The 24,824-nt window shown below is 39.2% G+C and overlaps 1 protein-coding gene across 5 annotated transcripts in view; it reads right to left on the bottom strand.

Moving 5' to 3' along the window:
- Positions 1-24,824, bottom strand: part of PDE8A (phosphodiesterase 8A) — a 155,458-nt gene that overhangs the window by 16,909 nt on the left and 113,725 nt on the right. For all 5 annotated transcript variants that reach the window (XM_014887716.2, XM_088172556.1, XM_014887715.2 and 2 more), the window contains exons 3-19: positions 23,575-23,765; positions 22,352-22,408; positions 20,892-20,949; positions 19,423-19,511; positions 19,118-19,196; positions 17,386-17,523; positions 13,012-13,100; positions 12,405-12,456; positions 12,262-12,304; positions 11,261-11,338; positions 10,244-10,314; positions 9,523-9,687; positions 7,103-7,151; positions 6,707-6,842; positions 4,797-4,995; positions 1,882-2,099; positions 912-1,044 (exon numbers count right to left, since the gene is read on the bottom strand). In XM_014887716.2, the coding sequence (XP_014743202.1) occupies positions 912-1,044; positions 1,882-2,099; positions 4,797-4,995; positions 6,707-6,842; positions 7,103-7,151; positions 9,523-9,687; positions 10,244-10,314; positions 11,261-11,338; positions 12,262-12,304; positions 12,405-12,456; positions 13,012-13,100; positions 17,386-17,523; positions 19,118-19,196; positions 19,423-19,511; positions 20,892-20,949; positions 22,352-22,408; positions 23,575-23,765 (1,845 nt within the window). The remainder of the gene's footprint in view (positions 1-911; positions 1,045-1,881; positions 2,100-4,796; positions 4,996-6,706; positions 6,843-7,102; positions 7,152-9,522; positions 9,688-10,243; positions 10,315-11,260; positions 11,339-12,261; positions 12,305-12,404; positions 12,457-13,011; positions 13,101-17,385; positions 17,524-19,117; positions 19,197-19,422; positions 19,512-20,891; positions 20,950-22,351; positions 22,409-23,574; positions 23,766-24,824) is intronic.

The following is a 24,824-nucleotide window of genomic DNA, read 5'->3' as shown; positions in this document are numbered from 1 at the left end:
TCAGTACAACCAGTGTCCTACTGGGACTTTGGCTTCACATTCACAGAGTTCCCATTAGCATCGCTGGGTGCCAAGAACAAAGCTAATTCTAGCCTATGCTCCTGTGGACAAAGGACAATTCTCCAATTAAGCTCCAGTCTGCTTCTCATGGGTGAAGGAACAAGACCTGTTTCTCTCCCACACTCAGATAATAAAAAGGCTGCACTTCCCCCATTACACACAACAGTCATAAATGTGGTTTTCTAAAAAGCATGGTAAGAAAATACAGAAAACCATTATAGATCCTACATGACGTTGCCATCGATGCAAACTTTATCATAACCATTTCTGCAAGTCTTCTCTTTGCAAAAATCATTCCAACAAAATTATACACTGCTCTTACTGGCAACAAAACTGCTGGTTGAAGCTGTTATTGAAACTGGTGTGGTTTTTCAGAAAGACTTCTTAACAGGCAATTTCTTTGTGTCCATGGGGTTCCAGATGGCTATTGATTATGTCTATATGATACATAATGTCACCATCATCTATTTTAAAGATTAAAATAGAAAGCAGCTTTAGAAACCCCATGAACGCTGCCAGGCAGCACTGGAGGCTGAAGGCCCTTATTCCATGGGAGTGACTGGGTTAATCAAAATGGCATTTTTACATTAAAATATACCGCCCAAGGTCCTGGTTCCAAGTATGACATCACAGCACTGTGATATTAATAGGATCCAACAGAATCCCACTCACCCTCAAAATGAGTGACAACCACGTTAAGCAGAAGAGGATTCAAACCCCGAAGTGAAAGATAAATCTCCAGCCTCTCTTTCTCCACGTTTCTGATAAACTTTCTCAGAACACCATGTAGGAATTTCCTACCAAGGGCTCCCTGCCTAGGCATTTTAAGGAGGACTTGCAGTGTTGCTTACCCCATTTTCTTCTAGAGCTGCCAAGGGTTTATTAATGCTGTTGACAAACTTGTTGACATGCTCAAAGTGCTTTGTCATTTCTGTTGCTAAGACCATGTCAATAATGACTTGGCGAAGGGTTCGATACTCATTCCTGTTTAAAGAAGGAAACAATTAGGAATGCTGGCTGGGTCACAAAGGGCTGGTTGCTAAAACAAGTCTAACAAAAATGCAACACACCATTCCTGTTTGAGAGAGGTGTTAGGGGAAGAAAGAACTGTAATAAAGGCTTGGGCAGCTGCATCTCTGTTAGATGGAGTACCTTTGGTGTGTAGAGATATATGGGCTCCAGGCATGACTGGATCTCTAGGAGAAACAGTGCCAGAGCAGAACAGAGGCACCAGCTACTCAGGAGGCTGCTAGGACATGCCACACCCTCATATTCCCAAGGCTTTTAGCACAGACACTCAGCTCAGTGGCTCTCTCTTCAGTCAAGTTTTCAGCAATATTTTTCTGCTGTATCTTGAGAGAACCAAGGCAATGGTCACATCCTTGCCCTAAATGCTTCGCTGAGGCTGCAAAAGCAACAGGTCCTTCATTATCCTTCACACTGAAACAAGGTATTTTATTTTTGACTGATGCTCTGTGGCTCTTTCGCTCCTTGTTCTCTACCCACCCAGTCATAGCTTGTTGTCTGCATTCAATGACACAAAATAACTCTTCTAGACTTGCTGACATTAAGATTCATGCTAAATTCCTCAGGAAGGGTCTGCCTTTTTATGGACCGGAGAAACTGACAGCAGGGAGTTACTCAGAAGTCTTTGCACGACAGACAGAAACATTCTATTCTTTTAGAAGCAAATTTCACAAGGGCCGTGGACAGTTATCCACCGGGCACTGCCCTCTTTTAGGATGCTTGTTTGCCTTATGTTACACAGAAGGAAGTGAGAGATGTTAGTGGGCAGACAAGGACCCTGGGGATTAAGCTTACCTCTCCATGTTTTTAAAGATATTGCATTTGCCATCACGGGTGGTGAGCTGGAAAGCCAGGGCAGCATGGTGGCTCTCCAGCACAGCCGTGTCGTTGTAGAGAATTGCGAGCTCGCTGCCAGCATTGCACAGGAAAGAATTTGTTCTTCCTGGGTGATCCACATCATGGACTGTGGCTGCAATGAGCGCCGCAACCTCATCAATCGGATCCAGAGTTTGCTGAAAATAGAAGGGTGCTTAGTTTTCCTGGCAGACCATTAGAAATCCTATTCTGTCCATAAGATTAAGCCAAGTTGCTGAGGAATAAAAGCCAAAACTCTGGAGATCAGTAAGGGTCAGATGTTCTACACGGGGCAATGGAAAATTCATTTTAAGCTTCACTGAACATTGCGTGACTTTTTTGGCCATTTTGTGCCTCTTAAATTTTGCCTTAACCACACCTTTGTCACAACACATCAAATTAAACAAATGTAAAGTAATAAATTAGTTTGTGTTTTCTAGCAACACTGAAACCACCTTCACTTGGAGTTAAGGTACTTGGCTTGGAAAAAAGACCAATACTGCTAAAAATTATTCTATTACCACCAGATCCCTTAATTTCCTTTGGCAATTTAATGTGCCCTAATCATATTCCACTTACGTGCTGGCTAGGTTTACAATTTGAAAGGAATGCTATCCATACATCCAGTTCTTTAATAACAGTGTCCTGGGGTTACAGCTAATGCATATTCTATGGAGAATATTTGATGTTCTTCATCCATGGATAAATTACATGACACATGTTCTGTACTTTCTGCATCACATCCTGATTCTGGTAGCATGCTGCACTCCATGCTGTATGTCTACTTGCAATGGGCATTGCTTCATGTCTATTTTTATCTACCCTGTCACGTAATACAAAACTATTTGACTCAAGATTTTACACTTAAGTGTTAATAATTTATTAATAACATAAAGGAGTAGAAGAACTAAACATCTCAGAAATATTTCCTGTACATTTTGAAACTAGCCTTTGTGCTGTGTTTATACTAGCATTTGTGGAGGACCACAGATACAAATTATATTAAAAATTTTAATAAAATGAAGGAGACACAAGAGCAGAAATATTCCCATTTGAATTTGGGGGCAGGGCAGATAATTTTAATTCCAATTTGCTTTAATTTGAGGTCCAAATTCTCTATGGGCCCTCTACTGCCATTCAGAATAGCTATACTTGGTAGGTGAAAACACAAACCCTACCTTCCTTTACACCTCCTGAAATTATGCAATGACTTGACTTTGCAGGAGCAGGGATATTATTCATTGACGACTGTCAAGAAAGTCTCGTGGAGAACAAGAGAAGGCAAATAACTCTTTCTGCTCTAGTTCACAGTTAGCATTGTCTGAAATACTCTCTGTTAGCTTCATTCTTTCTTTCACCTTCTGCTCATGGGATTCTATGTTTGTGGTGTGAAGTTAGGAGAGAGGGATTTGGGAACAGGCTCTCTCTCCTCAGAGGGACACACTGACCAGCATTCAACCTGGCTGAGAAAGACCTGTGCAGAAACATGAGATTATCTGACCTGGAGGATCACAGCAGTCTACCTCATACTTATTTCACAGGGATTTACAGAACTTTTACACCCCAAATCAAGTCAAGGATTCTAACTTTGTTATCTTAACTCCTATGGCACAGAAGTGGAAATGATTCTGAGACTATAGCTGCAATTTGGGAGCCAGAAAATTTTCTTAGGCAAGTTGAACTGAGTTCAAATTACCAAAAAAAAATTCTCAGCATGAATTTCAGTGGCAGAGTTGGGCCTTCTGTGTTTAGGTTAAGCTGAACTCTGAGCAACACAAAAGCAGCTGAGCTATAAATTTGAAATGATAAACAGAGAATTCTGAACTTTGATTCTGCTCCTTCTGCTACTGCAACATTTTTTTCCTCTTCCTATGCCTACAAAGGAATGGAAATAACATTCTGGAAAAAGAGGAAGCAGTCATGCTTCTGTGGCATTGAAATGGATCCAGATCTTGTCTGTCTTTCATAGATATTCTTGGGAAGACCAGCTAAACCTCTGGCAAATCAGAGGCTGAAAAAATCCAGTGACATTCTATCCCCACTTGGCATATAGTATTTGTAAATCAGCTTCTGGAGAGCATACTGATGAGCTGCAGCTCCAAGTCAACAGAATTACTCCAGTTTAATGAGCTGTCAGAAGCAAGTTTACAGTCACAAATTTCTCAGCCAGGTACCCATCACTGCTGCTATCCTTAGGCAGACCAGTTCAGAATTTTGACACAAAACTGTGACTCAGAAATATGTCCCACCACTCTACTCCACACACACACCAAGCACTGCTTCATTCCCCTTCTCCAGTCTGGGCATGTGAAAGCAAAAGTTGCCCTGATTTGTTCTGTAGCTCTAATACCTCAGTGGGTGTTATGGTACTGACAAGTAATTTTTTTCAATACTCTCCTCCAGCACAGTCTCTAGAAGCCTCAAGGCATCTTCTCCAGTGAGTGGCATAGCCTACTGTATGGCCTCTATTTTCCTGGGAGTCTTTTGCAAAACGACCATCACAAAGCATAAGAGATGGTAATTTATCACATTAAATCTGTATTTGGCATGTACCATCACAAAAGTAATTATGTCATTAGCTCACCTGAGAAGGTTTAACTATATGAAGAAGTTTTACTTGAAAAGAAGGTTTTCTTATTGTCCCATCAAGAATTATTCAATATTAGTATCCATCCTTCTACACACACCATAAGAGAGATCCTAGAATTCATGTACAGCATCTCAGTTCTTTGACCTCAGGTTACCAAACTGGTTGGCACTAGGCAGACATTTAGCTTTTCAATGTTTCTGAGAGATCCTTCTTTGATAGCATCTGTATTTCCCACCCACACTGTTTCCCATAAATGTGAGCTCACCTTTACTCTTTCTTTAGACAAGAAGTAAGCAGTAGCATGTAGTACATCTGCTGAATGAGTAGAGTTATGGTAGGAGTTGGAGGAATGGTAGTTAGCCTCAATTACTTGTAACCATGACCTCAGAGTGGATTCTGAACAGTTTAGGAATTCACAGATTCCAAAGCGAGCAAATATTTTGAGACCCAGATAAACCAAAGGCCTGTGGAGAAAAATAAACAGAAAGTTTTAAAATTAATGCAGCTGAAAGAATATTATATAGCATAAACTGTATGAATCTACACAGCATTTTTAGCTAATGACATATGAAATGATGTATAAGGACTCGTTACAGAATTACTGTGTCACATACTAGAATTGTAACATACATAAAGTCGAATTCCCCTTAACCCTCCACCAGTGTCAGACAAAGGTGTCTCCAGATTTCTCTGTCAGAGAGCTGTAATGTACTGAATTTAATTAATTATCCTGGCTTTATTAACATATGTATGCTTGGACTTAAGGCAATACTAGTAATATATTCATACTCGTGAGTCATTGAAAATCACTTTACTTCTCTTAACAAATGAGCTGCCATTATTTAAACACAGTAGGAAGCAATCATAATTATACTACCTTTAATAAGAGTACAGGCAACAAAGTACCTCCTTTGTCCCTCTGTGGTCTCTCCAGATCAGTAAGAACAGAGACTTACCTGGTGATCTCATGCATGGTGGCTAGGATAATTAATTCAGTTACTGCAATGTACCCACTAAATGTTGTAAATCATACAGACTGACTATATTTTTACATTTTTCTTTTTCATTACTTATCTGTATTACTTCATTAGAAATCAAAATGCAGCAAAGAAGGAAAACCTAAAGCAAGTGGGTGTAAATACCTTCATTTAAAATAAAATAATTTTAAAGAAGAATAAAACCCTAGGGGGTTTTGCACCTTTTTGGCTCATAAAACCACAGTATAAAAATGAAGTGCATATTTGTTAACTAAGTGCCTGATATCTTTCTTAGACTTTATTTTTGAATAACTTTTAAAACTGTTACAGATCTGGGATTTTGATAAAGGGTTTAAGATAGTCAATTCATTGCAGGATCTGGCCTTCAAATTAGTGTCTCATAAACGTTTTTACCTAAGACAAAGTATGACACATGAAACTAGACCCAAAAGGGGAACATTTAATAAGCATCAGAAAATAAAACCAAGGATTTAAACAGAAAGAACAATTTACAGTCTTAGGGGGAGCCTTTGCTACTAATGAAGCACAGTCTATCAAAGCTGCTAGGCTGTTTTTGAAAACTTCTGTGATGGAAATTGGTATGCCCTGCTTTTTATCAGTAAATGTTCTTCAGTTAAGCTTGTACATAAAATGTAACCTGCCAGGATTTTAGAATAAAGACTTGCCTCTAATCCCAGAGAAGGTTAATGGTAATTCTGCTGAAAAGCTATATTGGAACTGTTCAGAAATAAAACCTACCCAATCAAATGGAAAAAAAATAAAATCTGATCTGTATCAACTGATAAAATCAAGACCAGCATGTTGACTCTGTGTGTAGTTTGCCATAACAGGAATTTGAATCCCCACAAGAAAATAATTTGATTTGTATAACTTTTCTATTACTGATAAAGGAAGGCTTTAAAAATTATGCTGTATTGTCATTATGCTATACCAAAGATATATAACCTTCACTTATATCCACTGGGAATTTGCAGGCAATAGTGTAGGATGAAACAGAAGATATTTAAGATGCATATGCAACTAGAAATGAAAAGGAGAAAATTTCAAACATCTGACATTGAAAATAAAACTAACTCAGTTTTAAAATCACAGGTAGAGAACTTAAGGATGTGATTACAGGATGACATTTAAGTCACTTCTCAGCAACTTCAGTTTATGAACCCTTGTATTTACTGACCTTTTATGGGTGGCAGCCTCAAGTTCAAAGATATCAAAATCCCACTGTTCCTCATTTTCCATTGCCTGTGTTATCCGTGGGGGTATGTCATTGAGGGAGATTGGAGAGCTCAGACTGCCAACAACCTGGTGAGTTTCTTTTGAGGAATACAGTTATTACTGTATGTATTTATTAACAGTAGTATATTTAATAGTGAGATACAATTTTACTAAATGACCATGCTTTCTCTTCTGTAGTAACTCCCAGCTCAGTAATGCTGCAGAGAAATGCTTACAGATAAAAAAAAACCCAAATAAGAAAAAAATGCTTATAAAAAAGGACATGAAATCACATTTCCCGTTTCTTAAATTTCTGAACATGTTTTAGTAGCTCAGTAGCTGCTAAATTAAAACTTACGTTTTGCTGACAGTATGTATTCGTTCCCTGATAATCTTCGTAAACCATCCTGTTAAATAAAAGTTGCAAGTTAAATGGAGGGTATTGCACAATAGATCTAGGAGATGATGACACCAAGTAGTAGCACAACAACTTCAGAGAAGCCTGACTGCAGCCTTCACAGTCATCAGAGCTCCTCTCCCTTATTTGTTTGTACTGTTGAGGTTTGCCTGGCTGGCTTACACACAGCTCGTAACAGATGAGGAACTGCAAGTGAGGAACTGCAGGCTAGGGGGTACAACATGGACTCAGGTAACAACTCAAGTTTCTCAGGTGCAGTTGGAGGTCTAGAATTGCAGCCTCACGTCTGTCTTTGTCTGGCCAACTGCACACCAGTTGTGGGTCAGTGCCTCAAAGCAGTCACTGTGTGTCCACACACTTCCCCCCAGCCAGCAAAGGTGGGTGGTGGGAGGGAGTGGATGGAGACATTCCCCTGCTCTCCTGCCCTGGTATTGGCAGATCCAGTCACCTCAGCAGCGTAAGAATCTCATGACTGCAGAGGAACAAATTACTCTGAGGCTTCCTTTCTAGCACACAGAACATATGCTTGTTTATTCTTCAGTTCAGTGCCTCCTAGGCTTAATTCTGGCATGATGCCTAGATGTGAACACTGAAATGATGGATTAAAACTAACAGAATTATGTATTTAATATTTACTTTTTGTTTTATAATTCTAAATGCTGTGGCCCAAATCCTGCTTGCTCTTTTGAGGTTACAGCTGTTAGCTGATGTTTAGCCCATGATGTAAAAAAACAGTGTTAAAAAAATATTTATGAATGCAGCTTACTAAAAATGTTATTCAAATCAAGTATAGCAGAAGTAAATGTGAATGCTGTATCTGAACATGGAATATCTGCTCTTAAAAGAACTGTTACATCTAATTTTTGTTTTCATATTTGTAAGTAAATGAGTCTGGAGTTCTGTGATTTAAAAGAAAAGGGAGTACAAGAGTGGCTGTTCAATAGAACTGCTATGACACAAATATTTAGGTCACCAGATGCTGCCTATCATTTAGAATCAAAGATTCGTTTTTAAGAGTTGAAATAGCAGGTGTAATTGTATCTGGTAAATCTATCTTTGAACTCCAAATGCCCTTCCTGCCTGAGAGTTCAAATCCAATAACATATTACTTGTTTCCTTCTCAGACATAACTTTTGAATGCAAATGAAACAATATAATTCTGTTTTCAGCAGACCCTTTGATGGAAAAATGTTTCTCTCCAATAACTTTAAAACTCATACCATGCCATATGCTCTGAAATTAATTTTCTCAGCTTTTCTTATTGCTCCATAAAAGAGCCTTGGGTTTATTCTTAGTAAAGATTTTTTATTTTGCAATATTGTTATCTTCATGTTTGGACCAAATACAATCAGAATATAAATGCATGTAAGAATCAACAATCCACAAAAAGGAGAAAACAGTCGAGTTTATGGACTCTTATGTATTCAGCAGGAGAAAAAATTCACTTCAAGACTAATGATTATATATATCAATATTCTTCCTATATTTTTGCAGTTAAGGTAAAAATATATTTTGTCTACTCAGTTGGTAAATACAACTCAATATGAACCATTCCTGTCTTCTGGAATTCTTGGAGTCTACCACATGTTTCTCCTGATTAGATATTTGCTGTGGTATTTTTAAAGGTAAAAATATACATAAATTGTTTGAAGATTCTGACAGATGCTGCAAAGGCAGAGCGACAGTTCCAACATGAAATTAAAATAGCCCAGAGACATCTCTGAAAAGCTCACTTCTTGTGAGCCTTTTTGCATCCAACACACTGTAAATTTTTTTCCTGATGTAGCCTTTCATATGCAACCTACAGACTAATGAGAGCCATATCCCTAGGGCACAGATAACATTCATCTAAATGAATGGGGGCTCAGACTCCAGGCTCTGAAGGTTTGGGTTCAGTTCTTGCTTTGCTATGTGCCCTTTGTTCAACTTTGGGTGCTATGCTACACGTACAAATATAATCCAAGAAACAGCAACAAAAATATGTATTTTGCATTATTTTGAAAACATATTCTTTTGTTAGACTGAAAAGCCCCCCCAAACCATGTAATTCTAATTCTCATTAATAAATGCAAGCATCTGGTTCTTTTTCTTTCTTCCTCTCCCGTACTTGAATGAATCACATTGAAAAAAAAATTTGTTTTTACTTTTCCATTTTTAGATAAACTAATGTTTTAAAGGGGCTGGTCAATTTTCTTCCCATTTTCAGAGCTACATTATTCAAGTAGGGGGAGAAAAAAAAGTTCTTCCTGAAAATTTGGCATTGTAAAGGCAGAGCACATGGCAGATGATAAAGATCAAGTAACTGTGAAAATCAGGCAGTGAACATTAATCAAGAGCTGTTTGTGGCTGTAAGTACTTACTGTCATTAACCCTCCAACAAGGTCACTTGTATGTGGATCCTCATCTTTTGTCCCCAGTTGTGGAGAGTACAATTCAGTGGTTCTTAAAATCTCCAAAGCCCGGTCTAAAGCTTCTGCAACTGGCATGGGACTGCTCTCTTGTGCAGCATTGATGATGTTTATTACCTAGTGTAGCATCAGACATATTGTGAACTTAGAAGTGGTTTTGAGAAAACAGAGACACTCATTAATTACTGTGGAAAAGTCAGGAAAATAACAAGATCTGACACTTTAATCCGCATGGGGGAAAATCAAAATGAAACGCTGCTGTTTGCTACTGACTCTGGGAATAAGATCATGGCCTTAAAGACAGCAATCTTATGAATGACTTTCCCCTCCAAGGCACAGCCTCAAAATGTCTCTGAATAGATTTAATGTAACTTTCTCCCACTTGCCTCTTGCAATTTGTTAAAGACCTGGTTTTTGACAAATCCTGGAATGGTTTCAGAAAGCAGTTGACAATGCATAAGAAGGAGGAACTCCAGTCCCTCCTTCTTAAAAAGGATCATGTGATGGCTGACCCCATGGATGACACTCTACCAAGCAGGTCTGGGACATTTTTGCTCAGAGTATGTGCCTTTTGGAAGCTACAGCAGCGGGTAGGTGGAACAGGGAAGGAGCTGCACCAGAGGCTGGTGCTGTCCTGGAGCCCCGTGGCCCAGCAGTGCAGGTGTGACATTACCTTGGTGATGGGAGCCTCGATAGTCATGGAATGGACCCTGGCCATGGAGGAGCGGCGCCGCTGGGAGCTGCCTGTGTGCAAAACAGAGCAGAATTTGTACCCTGATTACAGAGACAAGGAGGAGCAGCCAGCAACTCCTGAGGCCTTTTCTGCTTACCCTGCTGTGCCTTTCAGAGGCAATCCACTGCAGAATGCACAAGGCAAAGAGATGCTGGCTGAACCACTGATGTCCCTGATTAGAGATAAGTGGCTGTAACAGCCGGGCAAAACCATGGCTTTGCTTTATTATTTTAACTAATTAAAATGTTCAGTTACAAACTCAGTTAAAAGACTATACAGATGTGTGTGTATAAACTGGCAGGCACAGGTAGGAAACCACTGAATTTAGATTATTACAGGATGTATCCACTCTTGCTCCCTGATGCAATAAGACAAGTCATAATGAGTCAGCTTCAAAACTGAGGTAAATCACCGAAGCTTTTGAAGTGGGTACCCATGCCAAATAAAAATAGCAGAGGTTCTGGCCTATTATTCACTGGAAATTTAAAAAACAAATGTTTTATATCAGTTAGCAATTTTGGTTCTGCTGAGAAAAGGTCAAGATGAGATTTCTCTGGATATTGTGCTACCTATAAAATGCAGACATATCTCTGTTACTCATTGTGCTGAGCAGTTCTTAAGAAGAAGAGTCAATGCTATTTTTGCTATACTGGAACATGACTGTATTCTCACTGCCACAGACATGCTTCACTAGTGTATGCTGCCTAGTCTGTGATGAGGTATGATTTAACAAAAGCATGTAAGTGCCAGCAACAGTTTTGAGTATGTGACTCATCTATCAAGTTTGGGGTGATGTAACCGAGCAAAATACAACACAGTGAAAGAAAACAAAATTAAGAAAAAAAAATCTTCCCATCTTTATCAAGGGAAGAGGTAAGAAATGTAATAATTTGTGTATTGGGTTTGTATGACAACTCCAACTCAGCCAGACCCAACACGATGTGTTGTTTCACATACCATCACTCCCACGTGATGTTGTGGATCTGACATCCAGGGATCCTTTCCTCATGTCTTTGTGTCTGCAAGTCTGAGTATCTGTGAAGAAAATGATATTGCATAATGACACAAAGTTCTGCCTAAGATATATGTTAGAGGAGCTGAAGCTCAGAAAAGCCTGGCAGCATCTGAGTGACATTGACCTCAATGCTTCAGCAGATCAGAGCTGATCAAAGTGCCTTTTAAAGCTCTTGCCCTATTACATTGTCCTGAACCCAGTCAAGTTCTCAGGCAGAACAGGCCTAAATGTCTGTGCAGAAGGAAACTGGAGAGAAAAGCTCCTCTCTTGCCACTGTGACACAATTGCAGTTGTGAACACAACTTGTGCAGCAAACCTGAGTTCACTCAAGTATAACCACCAGGAACTGAGGGCCAAAGCAGAGCACATGCCAGCAGACAGGGCAGTGTATCCCAATTCCTTATGGACTTCAAGATTCAGCCTCTGCTAAGACTACTGTTAATAAGTACCTACAGCATGGATGCCAAGGATGTCCTAACTGAAGTGCTGATATGTGGGATGAGGCTGAGTGATAGTGTTGGTCATCCTCATTCCCACTCACATGCAAATTCCCCACAATGCAGCTCAAAGCAGTGCAGACACAGGTGCCACGTGCTATAGAGCAGCCACAGCAACACAATGACATGACAGAATCCTTCTCTTTTCTGTCACAGGGATCCACCACCTACAAGTGAATTGTGGCACTGAATCCAGCAAAACCAACTTGGGGCCTGTGACAGTGTTTTCAAAGGTGGGTTGTTTTACGTCACCTCTAAAGTAAGTGAGGCAGGTAGAGAGGGGGCTGGTATTTACTTTCCTGCCTTCTGAGTTGGATTCACAGCTTATCACTAGGTAAATGGGACTGTTTTGTGAAACTGTGTTTTCAGTCAAATCACTAACAATGGCCTTTATTTGCTCCCCAGGTATGTTCTCCACTTCTTGGGACAGAAGAGACATGTCGTACCTGTCTGAGATTCAGCCTGAATACATTCACATGTCTTCTCCACCTACAATTCAGCATGAGAAATCCAGTTAGTCAGAACTTTGCCATTATTTTGTTATACTTAGGGCTCAAACTAAAGTGAGCATAGCACTATTTTCACTTACCTTATTGTTGTCATTGCACAGTCTACTAATTGACACATAGTGTCTAATCTTTCTGTAGGCAAAAAACAGTGTGTTAATTCCCATCCAAACCTCAGCTCTAATTCAGTGCTGATACTTGTGAGGCTTGATTTGGGGCCCAAGTGGAAGTTGTATAAAAATTTAGACATGCTTGAATCTTGCCCATGATCAAAGCACACAGTGACCTCATCCCATAACAACCCTTGGCAACAGCCATGAAAGAAGCATAGAAAAGTGAGAATGGAAGGACACAGTACAGGGGCTCAGTGAAATAGGTCCTGGTGACACCAACACGAAGCACAGAAAGACAGGAGGGGGCACCTGCACTTCAGGGAGAATTAGAACAGTCAGAGTCACAAGTGAGCACATTTGCATCTTTGGCTCCTTTTGGGGGAGAATTAGGAGAATTTCGTTTTCCCTGCACACAGCATGTAAAGTTGATTTTGCCCAAGGAATTAAGCACAAAGGTCTGAGGCATAAGCTTCCATTATACTCAGCAGCAAGATAATCCAGTATCTGCTGAAGGCAACTGAACTCTAAACTGAGCCTTCATTCAGACACAAATCAGCATTTTAGCTTTCACACTTACCCTCCCTGTCCAATGACAGGTAGTATCTTCACATTTTGTTGTATGCTATCTCCATTTTTCTTTTTCGCATAGTACATTCCTTGCCACTCCTGAAAAAATAATTCAAGTGGAAGGAAGTTCAGATAAAACATGAACAGAAGCTGTGGCTTCATACCTTCTTTCACTGGAAGCTGTCTCACAATACAAAACCAGGCAGGACTGGTTAACTCTGCTCAAACCCTTAAATTTCTCCCCTGTACCCTGTAGGTCCCTGTGTTGCTGCCAATGCACGGACAACTTCCAGAGGAGCAGCCTGGGAATACTCTGATGGCAACAGCTGGACTCAGGAGCTGTGGGAATTAGCTGCCTTCTCTTCCCCATCCTACCTCAATGGTGTTGCAGGTCATTTTGGGGAGAGCAGGAGCTCAGGCCAGCCTCTGCCTGGAGCAGAGTCCCCCCAGGGGCCCAGGACAGAAGGGTCACCACAAAGCTGCCACACCACCCTGATCACCTTCCCTGCTGGATACACCATCTCTCCTGCATGGCTGGGCTGTCTTATCACTGGTTAACGCTAAATGTATCTGTGACAAAAAGTGCTTTGGTATCCCAGCACACTTATTTTCCATACTTTCAGTTTACTATCAAATGCAGGAGAGACTTATTCTGTTTCTTTTAAAGCAGAAGAGAGCCCAGTAGAATAGCTCCTTGATTCTGCCTCCCCTCTAAAAGCACTCTGGTTTTAGGATTGCCTGTGTTTCCATGCCTAGAATAGCTGTTGGTGGGCTTTCCTAACAGATGCATAGTTTGAGCTGGGCATTTACTAAATACCAAGTGATTAATGAATAATTGAATTCATCTTGCATGTTCACTTAACAAAAACTGCTCAGGCCAATTGCTGTATTTCAGTTGAGTTCAGTAAACTGTAGATCAGGTGTTATGTATGTGAAAATATCCTCATGAGGCACACAATATGTATTTATTTATGTGAGACTGACAGATTTCACAGTCAAGCAGGCCAGAACACAGGTACAGAGAGAATAATTTTACATTTATGTTGATGGAGCCAGCAAATAAAGACTCCAGCCCACAGAGAACTGCATGTTGACAGGCTGCACAGAAAAAAATATGAAAGACTTTTCTGAGGATCTGCCAGAGAAGAGAATTGTGCATAACAAATTGTGTAGCGAGCATAATGTCTTCCGTGAGCTACTTGAGGAATACAAATGAAGATAAAGCAAGCACCACAAAATTCAATGCTCTCATAATTAAAAAGTATGCACATCAATAGTTTCCTGACAACCAGGATGAGGTAGAGATGAGTAATTGATCTCTAACCCAGGTAATAAACCCAGGATGTGCACAAAGGGGTGAAGTCATAAACTACAGATTGGATAATTCCCTCATTTGAAAGCACATCCTTTTCAAGGCAGGTTATTCACTAATGTGTTCTTCTCAGTCAACAGATCGATTTTTCAACTTGTGAATTTCTAAAACCTGTGAAACTGTGGCAGGAAATGTGTGAGGGAAAAGGTCAGTGCAATTCTGAGAAACAGGAGGTCCAAGCCAAACTCCTGCTGGTAGGTGAAGTTCTCCCAGGGATGTCACTTAAAGGTATTTTAAGAACACCATATGCTCTCTCCCAGAGCTTCTGTCAGCAGTTCAGCAGAGAAGAGCTATTCCCAAGACGTGCTGTCAGTCAAGCCATGGTTATGTCTGCACTGGAGCCACACAAGCACCGTGACCAGTTCCTGCTGTGGGGAGTGCTGGGATCAAACAAGAGCAAACATCACTCAGCAAACCCCACAGTGTCACTCCTTACAGAGTGAATCAATGCTCAGGTCTCAAACTCCATGAAGAAGGCCAAGGCACACATCTATCCACTAGGCACTCTCACAGGCACAGCAAGGAACCCCCCAGCTCAGCCTTTCTTTTAGACTGGGGCTTCTTGCACTAGACAGCAAAGTTCAGCAAACTGCTTGCAGAAAACAGAGCAAACCAAAATAAACACAAGACATCGTGAAGACAATCTCACAGAGCTGAAGGCTGAGCTGGGAAGGAGCTGCCATATCTGCTTTATTATCCCAGTGTGACTGCTCTCCCACCCTCTCTGCAGAGACCTCACTAACAGTTCCCAACGAGTGAGAGAATTGCATGTCTTGTCTGCTCTACCAGTAGCTGTTCATCTCACTTCAGAAAAAGCAAAACTAAGAGCAAACTGCAGAGATCAGAGGCAGCAAGAATTCTAGTCAGAACTGCATATTTCATCTCAATGGATGCAACTTGAATCATGAAACAGAAGAACGAAGAAAAGCATAACTCTTTTAACTCCCCAAATATGGATGGATGAACATTTCAGTAACATTGGCTTCTGGCAAATTACAGTCAGCTGTAGTAAAAAAAATTAACTTCCAGAGATATGGTTTTTGCTAAGAGAAACAACATCCTGACCCAAGAATCTCTATGTACCTTGCAATTTCCAGTATTTGAGTACAACCTATAATCATAACCTATGAACTTCTGTTTGTTTATACTGAACTTGCTCACAGCACTGTGCTTGTCAGCACAAGAGGTGAAATGCTGCAATAGTCCATCTTCCTAAATTCCATTTAAAGACAAGATAAATTTCATGCAGCATTGATTTTTCCAAAGATCAGAAAAACTTGCTATTATTTTTTATTACTATATTGGTATAGTACCACATTTATTCAAAACAGAAAAGTCAAACCTGTTGACAGGAAATTATCACAGCAGCAGACAGTTTCCTTTTTTATAAGCTGTAACCTACAGTAGCCAAAATATGGCCTATTGTAGTGAGAAACACTCTTTTAAATTTAGGATATAAAGAAATCACAAGCCTTAAAACTACACACAAACCATGTCAGAATGATCCAGGTAACTCATGCACCTCTGAAAATGCCGTAATATCTTGAAACAAATTATTTCAAATCTTCAAGTATTTCGAAGGTTGTTCCTCACAGTTAACTGCTACTTGCAAATGATTCCTGTAATAATTTAATTGGCAATTCATTTTTATATTAATATATAAATGCAAGGTTGCACAGATTACACAGTATAAAATGTTCCAGAGGGAAACACAGAACACCTGCAAACAGAATATATCCATCTAAAACAGCTTAAGCTGCTCAAGACAGACAGGTTTAAGTACGCAGTATTTCATTAGCCCTCACTGTTGAAGCTACACAGTCAGGAGTAAAATTAGTACAAGGAAGGAGATGAATTAGATTTAGATTTCTATCATTCATAGAGTAAAATATATTTCTATTATTAATGAAATTTTTATCAGCTCACTAAAATATTAAAAATCTTATCACTGTTTATCTTGAGAATTGATGGTGTGGATTTAAAGCCTGACACATCTAATGTATTTGAATTATAACTTAATAAATACTCCCTCCTAACATCAGTTTTGTATTGCACACATTTACTGAAATAACTCCAGTAATGCAACAGAGGTGTGAAGCACCATAATCCAAACTACTGTCTGTTGCTGGGATCTCTTCCAACAGGCCAACACATGTGGAAACGAGCAACACAAACTCCTTGAAATGCACGTGGAATCTGCACCCAGCTTTTGCCACCGAGTGCTGTGTCAGCACCCTGACCTACAGAGCACGACTCACCACAACTCTGAATCTGTGCTTTTGCATCCCTGGCTAGATCCACAGTGCCATGATTCACTTTGGCATCTCCCTGCTCTGTGCTGCTTCCCCCATGTCCCCATGTGGGACTCCATGGGACTCTCCTGAGCCTGGGCCATGGAGCAGCATCACACACACCCCTTCCCAAACCCCTCTGTGCAGCCTCCATGACCTTCTCCCTGCAAGGCACTATGTCATGTTCAATGACATCAGAAACCAGCTCATCTCAGTGCCATGAACATTTCTAATGGAAATCCATTAGACAGCTCCCATGCCATTAGGGAATTAAACAGATTGGCAGCTGGCAGCTGACACTGCCTATCACTTTCAAGTGATATTGCAAATGTCTCCTTGGTATTTTTACATTCTGAACTTGCAAATCAGCTTCCACATTTCATGGTGAAATTCTTCAATATGGTACTTTTCTCATTTACATAGCACCAGATTAACATGTGCATCCATCTCATTTTCCTTCGCTACTCCCACTCCATTTGCTACGAACAGCATAAATTATAAAGAAACGCAGCAAGTCACTTATTTTTGTAAAACAAGTACCTCTACCAAGCAAGAAAAGAGAAAGAAGCCCTTAAAAAAGTAACAATTTTTTACTTCCTGTTCTTGTTTTAAGTTGCAAATGTTATGTGTCTGTGAAGCTGCAAGTCCCAATATGTAGCACTGCTGGACTACAATAACTTTTACAGGTAGCAAATAAAAGTGATACAATGCCATTACTCACCTTTCCTATCTTTATGCAGGAATTAATAGTATCTAGAAAATCAGCTTTTTTTTCATTTATAGGCACTTCTGTTAATTCCTTTTCTATTAGTTCACCTATTTGATAGCCCATCATTGTTTCAAAAGCAGGATTGACGTACTGTGAAATAAAAAACATCAAACAAATACTCATTCAACAGTATACTTAAAGCACAAGAGAATCCTTTGTTTTGTTTGCTTAACCAGGAGATCTCTTTCCCAGCCTGAAATAAATTTCTGCATGTACTATTCCTGAGAGAGATGCTCACACTTTTTTCTTTCTGAAGCAAACCAGGAATTTTCATGCTAGAATAGTTGTGCAGTGTGTGTGCATGTCAGCAAGGGGGGAAGTTATGCTAGCAGCTGAGTATCACATATCCACAGAGTTTAGACAGACAACATAAATTCCTGAAAATATGGCTCTGTCAGTTCCCAAACCAATAAACCTACCTCAGTGTTCCTAAAAATCACAGACTGGATGGTGGAATACCATTGGAATATTATCCATATCTATTGGCAAATTCATCATCTTATTCTGTGTAAGGGCCAACCATCACTATTCCCCTGTCCAGGCAAAGCCCAGGCAAGCAGAGTGGAAGAAGTGAGATTTAATAAAGCAGGCTTCTCCCTGAAGGGAATGTTGCATTTCACTGCAGTTTTTGGCCCTTGCCCAATAAATCTGAAGGCTGGTACCAGCAGCCCAACCCTCCATGGCCCTCGCTGAGTTATTGGCACAATCCTGTCAAAGCAGCATCAAAGCAGCCTTTACAACTTACAGTGTTTTAATATGAGAGAAAGGAAAAGATGACACTCTGCTTCTAATGGTTCTCCATTAAAAGCTCCTTCCTAAAGGAACCCCTTCCTCCCCTCTCTGTGCAAAAGCTGTGCCTGCTGGAGCTCCAGGACTTCTGCAAGTGTCAGTTCTCTCATACTCTGGGGCTGTCAGCAGAGGGACAAAATTTGGTCTGAAAAAAGTGTATTTACAGCAACTTCAGGATGTGTTCTGTTATTTTTGTAAAAGGGATGAAGAAGGCACATCCTTCAATAAAGTTGCCATTGTCAAGATCTGGCTCAAGAAGGTACAATTTGTATGCATGTTATAATTCCCACAGGCTTAGACTCAAGCTCTTTATTCATAATAAAATCACTTATCACTGCTTCATAGCTAGGGATGGAACTAACTCCTTTAAAAAGATGATGGTTTCAGAACTGCAAAACTAAGCACAATTTCTTTTCCCTGTTTTAAAGAATTTTCTAAGAGAGGATTACATTCAAAACCAGTTGGCCCAAAAATTCTGATACATCAGACAGTGTCAGATTTTAGGAGAAAATAAAAGTATAGTTATTTGCATAGAACATCCATTAGATTTTAAAGAGCATCAAATTAACATACAATATTTTTGGAAAAGAATGCACACAAACCAGTGGCCGCATTAATTCTTGATCTAGAGAAGGAATGAATAATAGAGATAAAGAATCAATACAAAAAATAGAAACGAGAGTAAATCCTTATTCATTCAGAAACAAAAATCTCCCTTAAAAATTAATTGATTTATGCCAGACACTTTAAATGGAGAAAATTCTAGTCTAGAGCTAAACTCACTTCAATCTTTTAGAAGCATTAAGTTAGATTCTTGTGCTGTAAGAAAGAGTAAGTGTAATCATAGACGAAATAAAATACAGAGCAATTTTCTGTACTTATGACTGGAACAAACCTGTATTACATGGTCTTCACTTGTGATCTCAATGGCTTCTTGACTTTTCTCTAATGCTGTAAATAATGAATTACATGCCCTGGAGAAAAAAGAAAAAGGCATCCAAAAAAATTTATCCATTTAAGTCTTCTTATATACGATAATAAAGTATTACAACTTCATACTGAATAATGTTTAACAATTAATTAATTTTCTTCAGGTAACTGACATTGTATAAGTAACTACAGCACATTAAAATAAATACTCTATTAAGGATCTGGCTTAATTGGAAATTAAATTGTTGACAATGTTTTTGGTAAAATTACCTTAGTTTGAATTGTGCCTGCACCTGTCCAAATTCCAGCTGAATCAACTCATTGTAACAGGCCATTCTGCTAGAATTTTCTATGTATCTCTGCAAATAAAAGGTTAGAAATATTTCATTAATACACATTCCTGTCTGCAAGATTTGATGCTCTGATTTCTTTTGCTAAAGAACCAGAAAAGGAGTAGACATGTCAAAAATGAACATACTGGGACACGAGCAATGAGAGAAGATTATTTTTTGATACTAGCAAAACTTTTCAAGTTACTGCATTTTGAAAAGGTGACAGATCCTTATGGCAATGAGCTTCAACCAACCTGTTTATTCTCCGTGACTGTCAGCAGAATCAATGTATTTTTAAAACATCTACTTTTAGCTTTTATGCTACTTATTTAAAGTAAGAGTGGAAAAATTGTTGGGTCTCAAGTTGCTAAAATTTGAAATTATTATGAGTTTCCAATGGCTAATATCCTAAATTGTCTATATAGATGAAAATATACTTTTATTGACCCAGGGGCTTTTATAACAATAATCTCAGTATCTCTCACTTTTAAAAAAACATTTCATATTTACCAGGTATGAGCCTGAATACTTAAATCTTTGCTGACACTAAACTCCCACAGACATGGATAGCTTGGGCAAAAGGATTGATTATCACAGGTAAGCCACCACAATCAAAGCTGCTAAACAAAATTTTCTATGCTTTGCCATTAGCCCCATCTCCAAGGCTCTGATCCATAAATAATTCAGAGCCTGTGCTGAATTACTTATGTGCCCACTGGAATGATTCTGTTCATATAAATGCCATTATCTTCAGGCTGTAGCATTTCCTGGATCAGGACCTTACTAGAAATAAGCAAGTGGGTGCAAATGCAATGTGATGGGACAGCAAAAATCTGGTGAGCATGCAACCAAATATTTGGAAGGGCGCTGTAAATCAGGCCCATTCCTGTTCCATTGTCAGCAATAAGGTACCCACTGAACTGATGCACTAATAAGCACCTTTTCTGCTCAGCTGGAATAGTTGCCAAGGAACAGATTCAATGCAATACTTCCCAGGTGCCTCCAAACAATAGCTAATGGCACTTGACAGTGTGTGAAGCCTGTTTACAATGGGAACTGGCATTTGATAGAAGAAATTTCCCACAGAGCATTCTGCTGTTCATTGCAAGCTGCTCTCTGGCTCTGCCACAGCCACTAATCAATTTGTCAATGTCAACTTTTCAAGGAAAGGATCATGTATTTAATCTGAAATAAATGTATGAAGTAGAAAAGTCTCAGACCCACTTCTTATATCCCCAAGAGTGTCATGTCAACATTTAGAATTGGGACACAGAAGAATGAGCAGCAGGAGAAAGATCTACAGGTTGGATCACTGACACAAATGGTGACTGACAGCCAAACTTCTGGAGAGCTTCTTGCATGACAATTTTGAAATGTCAGAGCAAGCCAGCCAAGCACAGCACATACCCTTGTGAAGCCTGCAGAGATCAGGGGCAATATTGATGACTCTTCACGATCAGTGTGCCTTTGAAACAAGGAGGATAAATCAGAAATTATTTTTGTAATTAACTCAGACCAAATTTCACAATCCATTCATTTACTTGTACTCCAGATATCACACTGAGACTAATACTGCTAGATTCTTACAGGATATAGGAATTAAACATATTTTTTGTATTTTTTATAAGTTTTCCTCTTTGGCATGGATAAGCCAAAATGTTATTTTACTTCATGCATGTAATGAGCTGCTTACATAAAAAAAAACTCTAATGCTTCAAGGAAATCAATTAATGAGCTAGATCATTGGACTTTTTCTGTACTGGATCCTTGTTGTTTATGCTGGCATTAGTCAGAAATGCACCTGAAAGTCTGCACAGCCAAAGTTTTAAGAAATTACTTGTTATCTGTACGTACCAAATCCTAGATGAGCAACTCAAGGTGCCTGGATGAAGATGGATTTTCTAGTGTTGCCTACCCACTGCCTTGTAGTAAGTCACATTTGGGACACATTCCCAAATGAATGTGAATTATCCTGAATAATCTGGCTATACTAACTGTGAAAAGACCCTTTAGCACACCTGAATGTATGGCTGGAATCTGGAAGAAAGGCCACTATGTGAAGTTTCTGTCAATAAGCAGATTGAAGCTGGTCACGTTTAGCAGATGGTACAAGAGCTTTTATTTATGCAGGAAGTTTTGGATCTTGAAATGTTTAATTAGAGTCCTTTTTTTGGTAGAGATGGTAGTGTATGTTTAACGGGAAATTTCAACACCTCAGAATTGGTTTTCAGAACTAATGTGTTCTGAGAAATGGCCATTCCCAAATTATGCTTTAAGAAAGTGATCTTCCAGTTATTTAATTTCATTAAATATACAGAATTTCTTTATTTTTTACTATTACATTATTTTATAAGTAATATTTTCAAAGGAGAGGGAAGGAAATAGTGTATGTAGTCCTTTACTGAGATGCCATAATCTCTTTTGCTCTTACAACTTCTGTGGTCAGATGATACTTTGTATTGATCAAATTGTTCTATATCGCTTTTCATACTCAGCAGATCTCTGATTTTTGCTGAGATTAATCATATTGAAAGGCAGATTAAGAAAGGTCCAAAACACAGATCAGTAAGACAGTTTTGAACAGGATGTTGCAGTTGTTTGAAACATACTCTGAAAGCTTGCAGCGATGGAGGGGGAGTGTGAGGGGGAACCCGAAACAAAACTCAAAGTTACATTCTTTAGTAAAAAAACAGAAATTAAAAAAATTTCTGTCCCAATCCTATGGCCAAGGATAGTAAAAACTCTGGTACAGGACATTATTATTAGCACAGTAGAAAGTTCTAATTCAGGTTTTTTACAGTAGTGTTTACTTTTACAATGGTAAGATTTACAGTTTCACAGGTGAAAGTAAAGATATGAGTATTTACCTTTGTACTACACAAATAATGACTGTATTTTCTGAGGCTTTCGTTGTTCTGATAGACCTTTAAACAAAAAGCAAGCCATTTAAATTCTTTTTAAGTTCACATTTCAGAAAACATGACTTTACAGAACCTTCAGACAGCACTTTTCTTAAAATATCTCATTTAAATCATTTAACAACAAAATAAAGTCAAATCCTGAGCCTGCTGCTAAGAAAGGAGAATAAATTATATCTGAGACTCCATGAACACAGATTAATCTACAACTCAAATACTCTCAGTGGGGGAGATGGCAAAAAATATAATCTCTGAAACAGCATATAATAGACTTATTTGAAGGATTCACTCATTTAAGGTGCATTTTACTGAATTCTGGGACAGAATGATAAAAATGGAACAAGGGGAACAGTGCTGCTACCTAGTCTTGGCCTGAGAAAGATCTTATCTACTTTCCTCAGTCCAGCAAGAAGAGCCTTTGCCCCACTAGAGTCCCGCAGGGCACACAGTGTGACCCTGCCACCCCACCCCAGACTTATTCAGTCTAGACACGTTCCCAAGGGCGATTTCACAGCACAGTCACTGGAGCAAGGCACCGCTGCCTGTCAGGTCTCTGTGGAGAGAATCACAAAGGCAAATCCTTTCCTCCTCTTTTCATACTTTACAGCAGTTTCTAAAATTATTTTTGAAATCTGTTTACAATTATGCTCTTCATAACATATTTTCAAATGTTGTAGATATGGAAACGTGCACACCAAACATTGTCCATTTGCATTGGGAGTTATTCAGTCATTCACTTCAACAGGAAGTGACATTGCAAAAAAATTAGAACATTAATGAAGTGAATGAATGAATTAAAGTGCTTGGTAGCACATGCTACCTTTGCAGTTGATTTCGTGCAAAAACAACGAACCAGGTATTTGAAAAAAAACCTCAAACAACCAACCAAACAACAAAAGAAAACCAAAAAAATACCCAACAGTTCACTACGGCAACAAATTTGTACACTCCAAGCCAGATGGAGCTTCAGAGACCCTAGGACACAACCAAAAATGCTGCTGCTATTAGATGTAAAGCACTGAAGTAACAGTATTTGATGCTGCCAATGCACATCTGTCTAAAATAAAAAAAAAAATCAATGCCGGATAGAGTTTATAAAAATAAAAGCAAAAAAACTTTGATGATGTGTTGACTATATTGTTAAGCACTAATTACACTGAAACACTGCTTACCTGCATAATGCTTCTGCATCGAAGTATCTGGAATGTCTATGGTCAATAATGATAATGTCATGGTGTTTATCTAGAAAACATTCTAGTGCAGACTGAGGTGTCCTGGCAATATTACATCGAAATCCAGCCTTGTCACACGCCCAGCGGAACCCGTTACTCTGCTCGTCTTCCTCAGCAAACACTAAAAGTACCTGAGGTGAAGACAGGCAGTGGATCATCAGAAATAAATCTTACAGTAGATTCTGTGACTCTTCCCTGTTCTTAATATGTCTTTTAAAGCCACTTTTGAGGCTTAATCCATTGCTTTTAATAGAATTGCTTTCTACAGACTACTGCTTTGTTCATAGTTGTCTGTATAGAGAGGTGTTTCAAGTGGGTGGAACAGTCTGCCAGAGGCAAGTATATCCACATGGGAAGAACAAGTTTTGGAACTGTCTCGTCATTATCTACAAAGAGAGCTTAGGCAATCAGCTGAGACAAAATGCCTGTTTTTCAGACAGTGTACATGAACCAACAGTGAGTCTATTTCTCCAAAACTGTCTCACATCTTTTTCCTTGTGGTTGTTTTTCTTCCCATGATCATATTCTGGAAAACGGGAAAACAAATAAACAACAAAAAAACCCAACAACAACAAAAATCCCATGGTTCATCTTGTGCAAATCAGTATTTAATGCTGCTTCAATGGCATGACAAACAGTCTGCTTTCCTTTCCACCTCATTCTAATTCCCCAAAGTACTGGATGCTGCCCACTCTGTGGGGTTTCTGGAAATTCTGGACAGGCTGGTCAAAAGGAACTCATGCCAGACTGAAATCATAAGCAGTACCACTGTATATGGAATATGTCCCTGTGTGACTCCTACACAAAGCCTGCCATGGGATTTATATCACAGAAGGAGATTATCATAGCTGAAATCCAGAACTGGAGGTCAGACCTGTGAGCCACTATTTGGTCTGTCCTAACTTGCTGTGTAATTGCCAGTAACTAATCTCTCTAAGCCTTTTTTAAATCAACACAATGCTTATACACTACAAGTATGATAAGGCCCAATTCCTTTAAAATGTATTTCCAGTTCTAGGATTTAATACAGAAGATGAACAAAGTCTGCTAAGGAAGACTCACTGATGTGATTGTGTTTTGAATTAGGATAATGTTTTGCAGAAGAAAACTTCTCTTGCCTGAAAGAATGCAGCATGGCAGACTATAGATCTGTGTTATGTTGATTTTGGGGATGGCCCAGCACATTCAGC

This window comes from Sturnus vulgaris, chromosome 13 (genome assembly GCF_052056855.1).
Source record: "Sturnus vulgaris isolate bStuVul1 chromosome 13, bStuVul1.hap1, whole genome shotgun sequence".
Taxonomy (NCBI): Eukaryota; Metazoa; Chordata; class Aves; order Passeriformes; family Sturnidae; genus Sturnus; species Sturnus vulgaris.
This window is presented reverse-complemented; position numbering and strand designations above follow the sequence as displayed.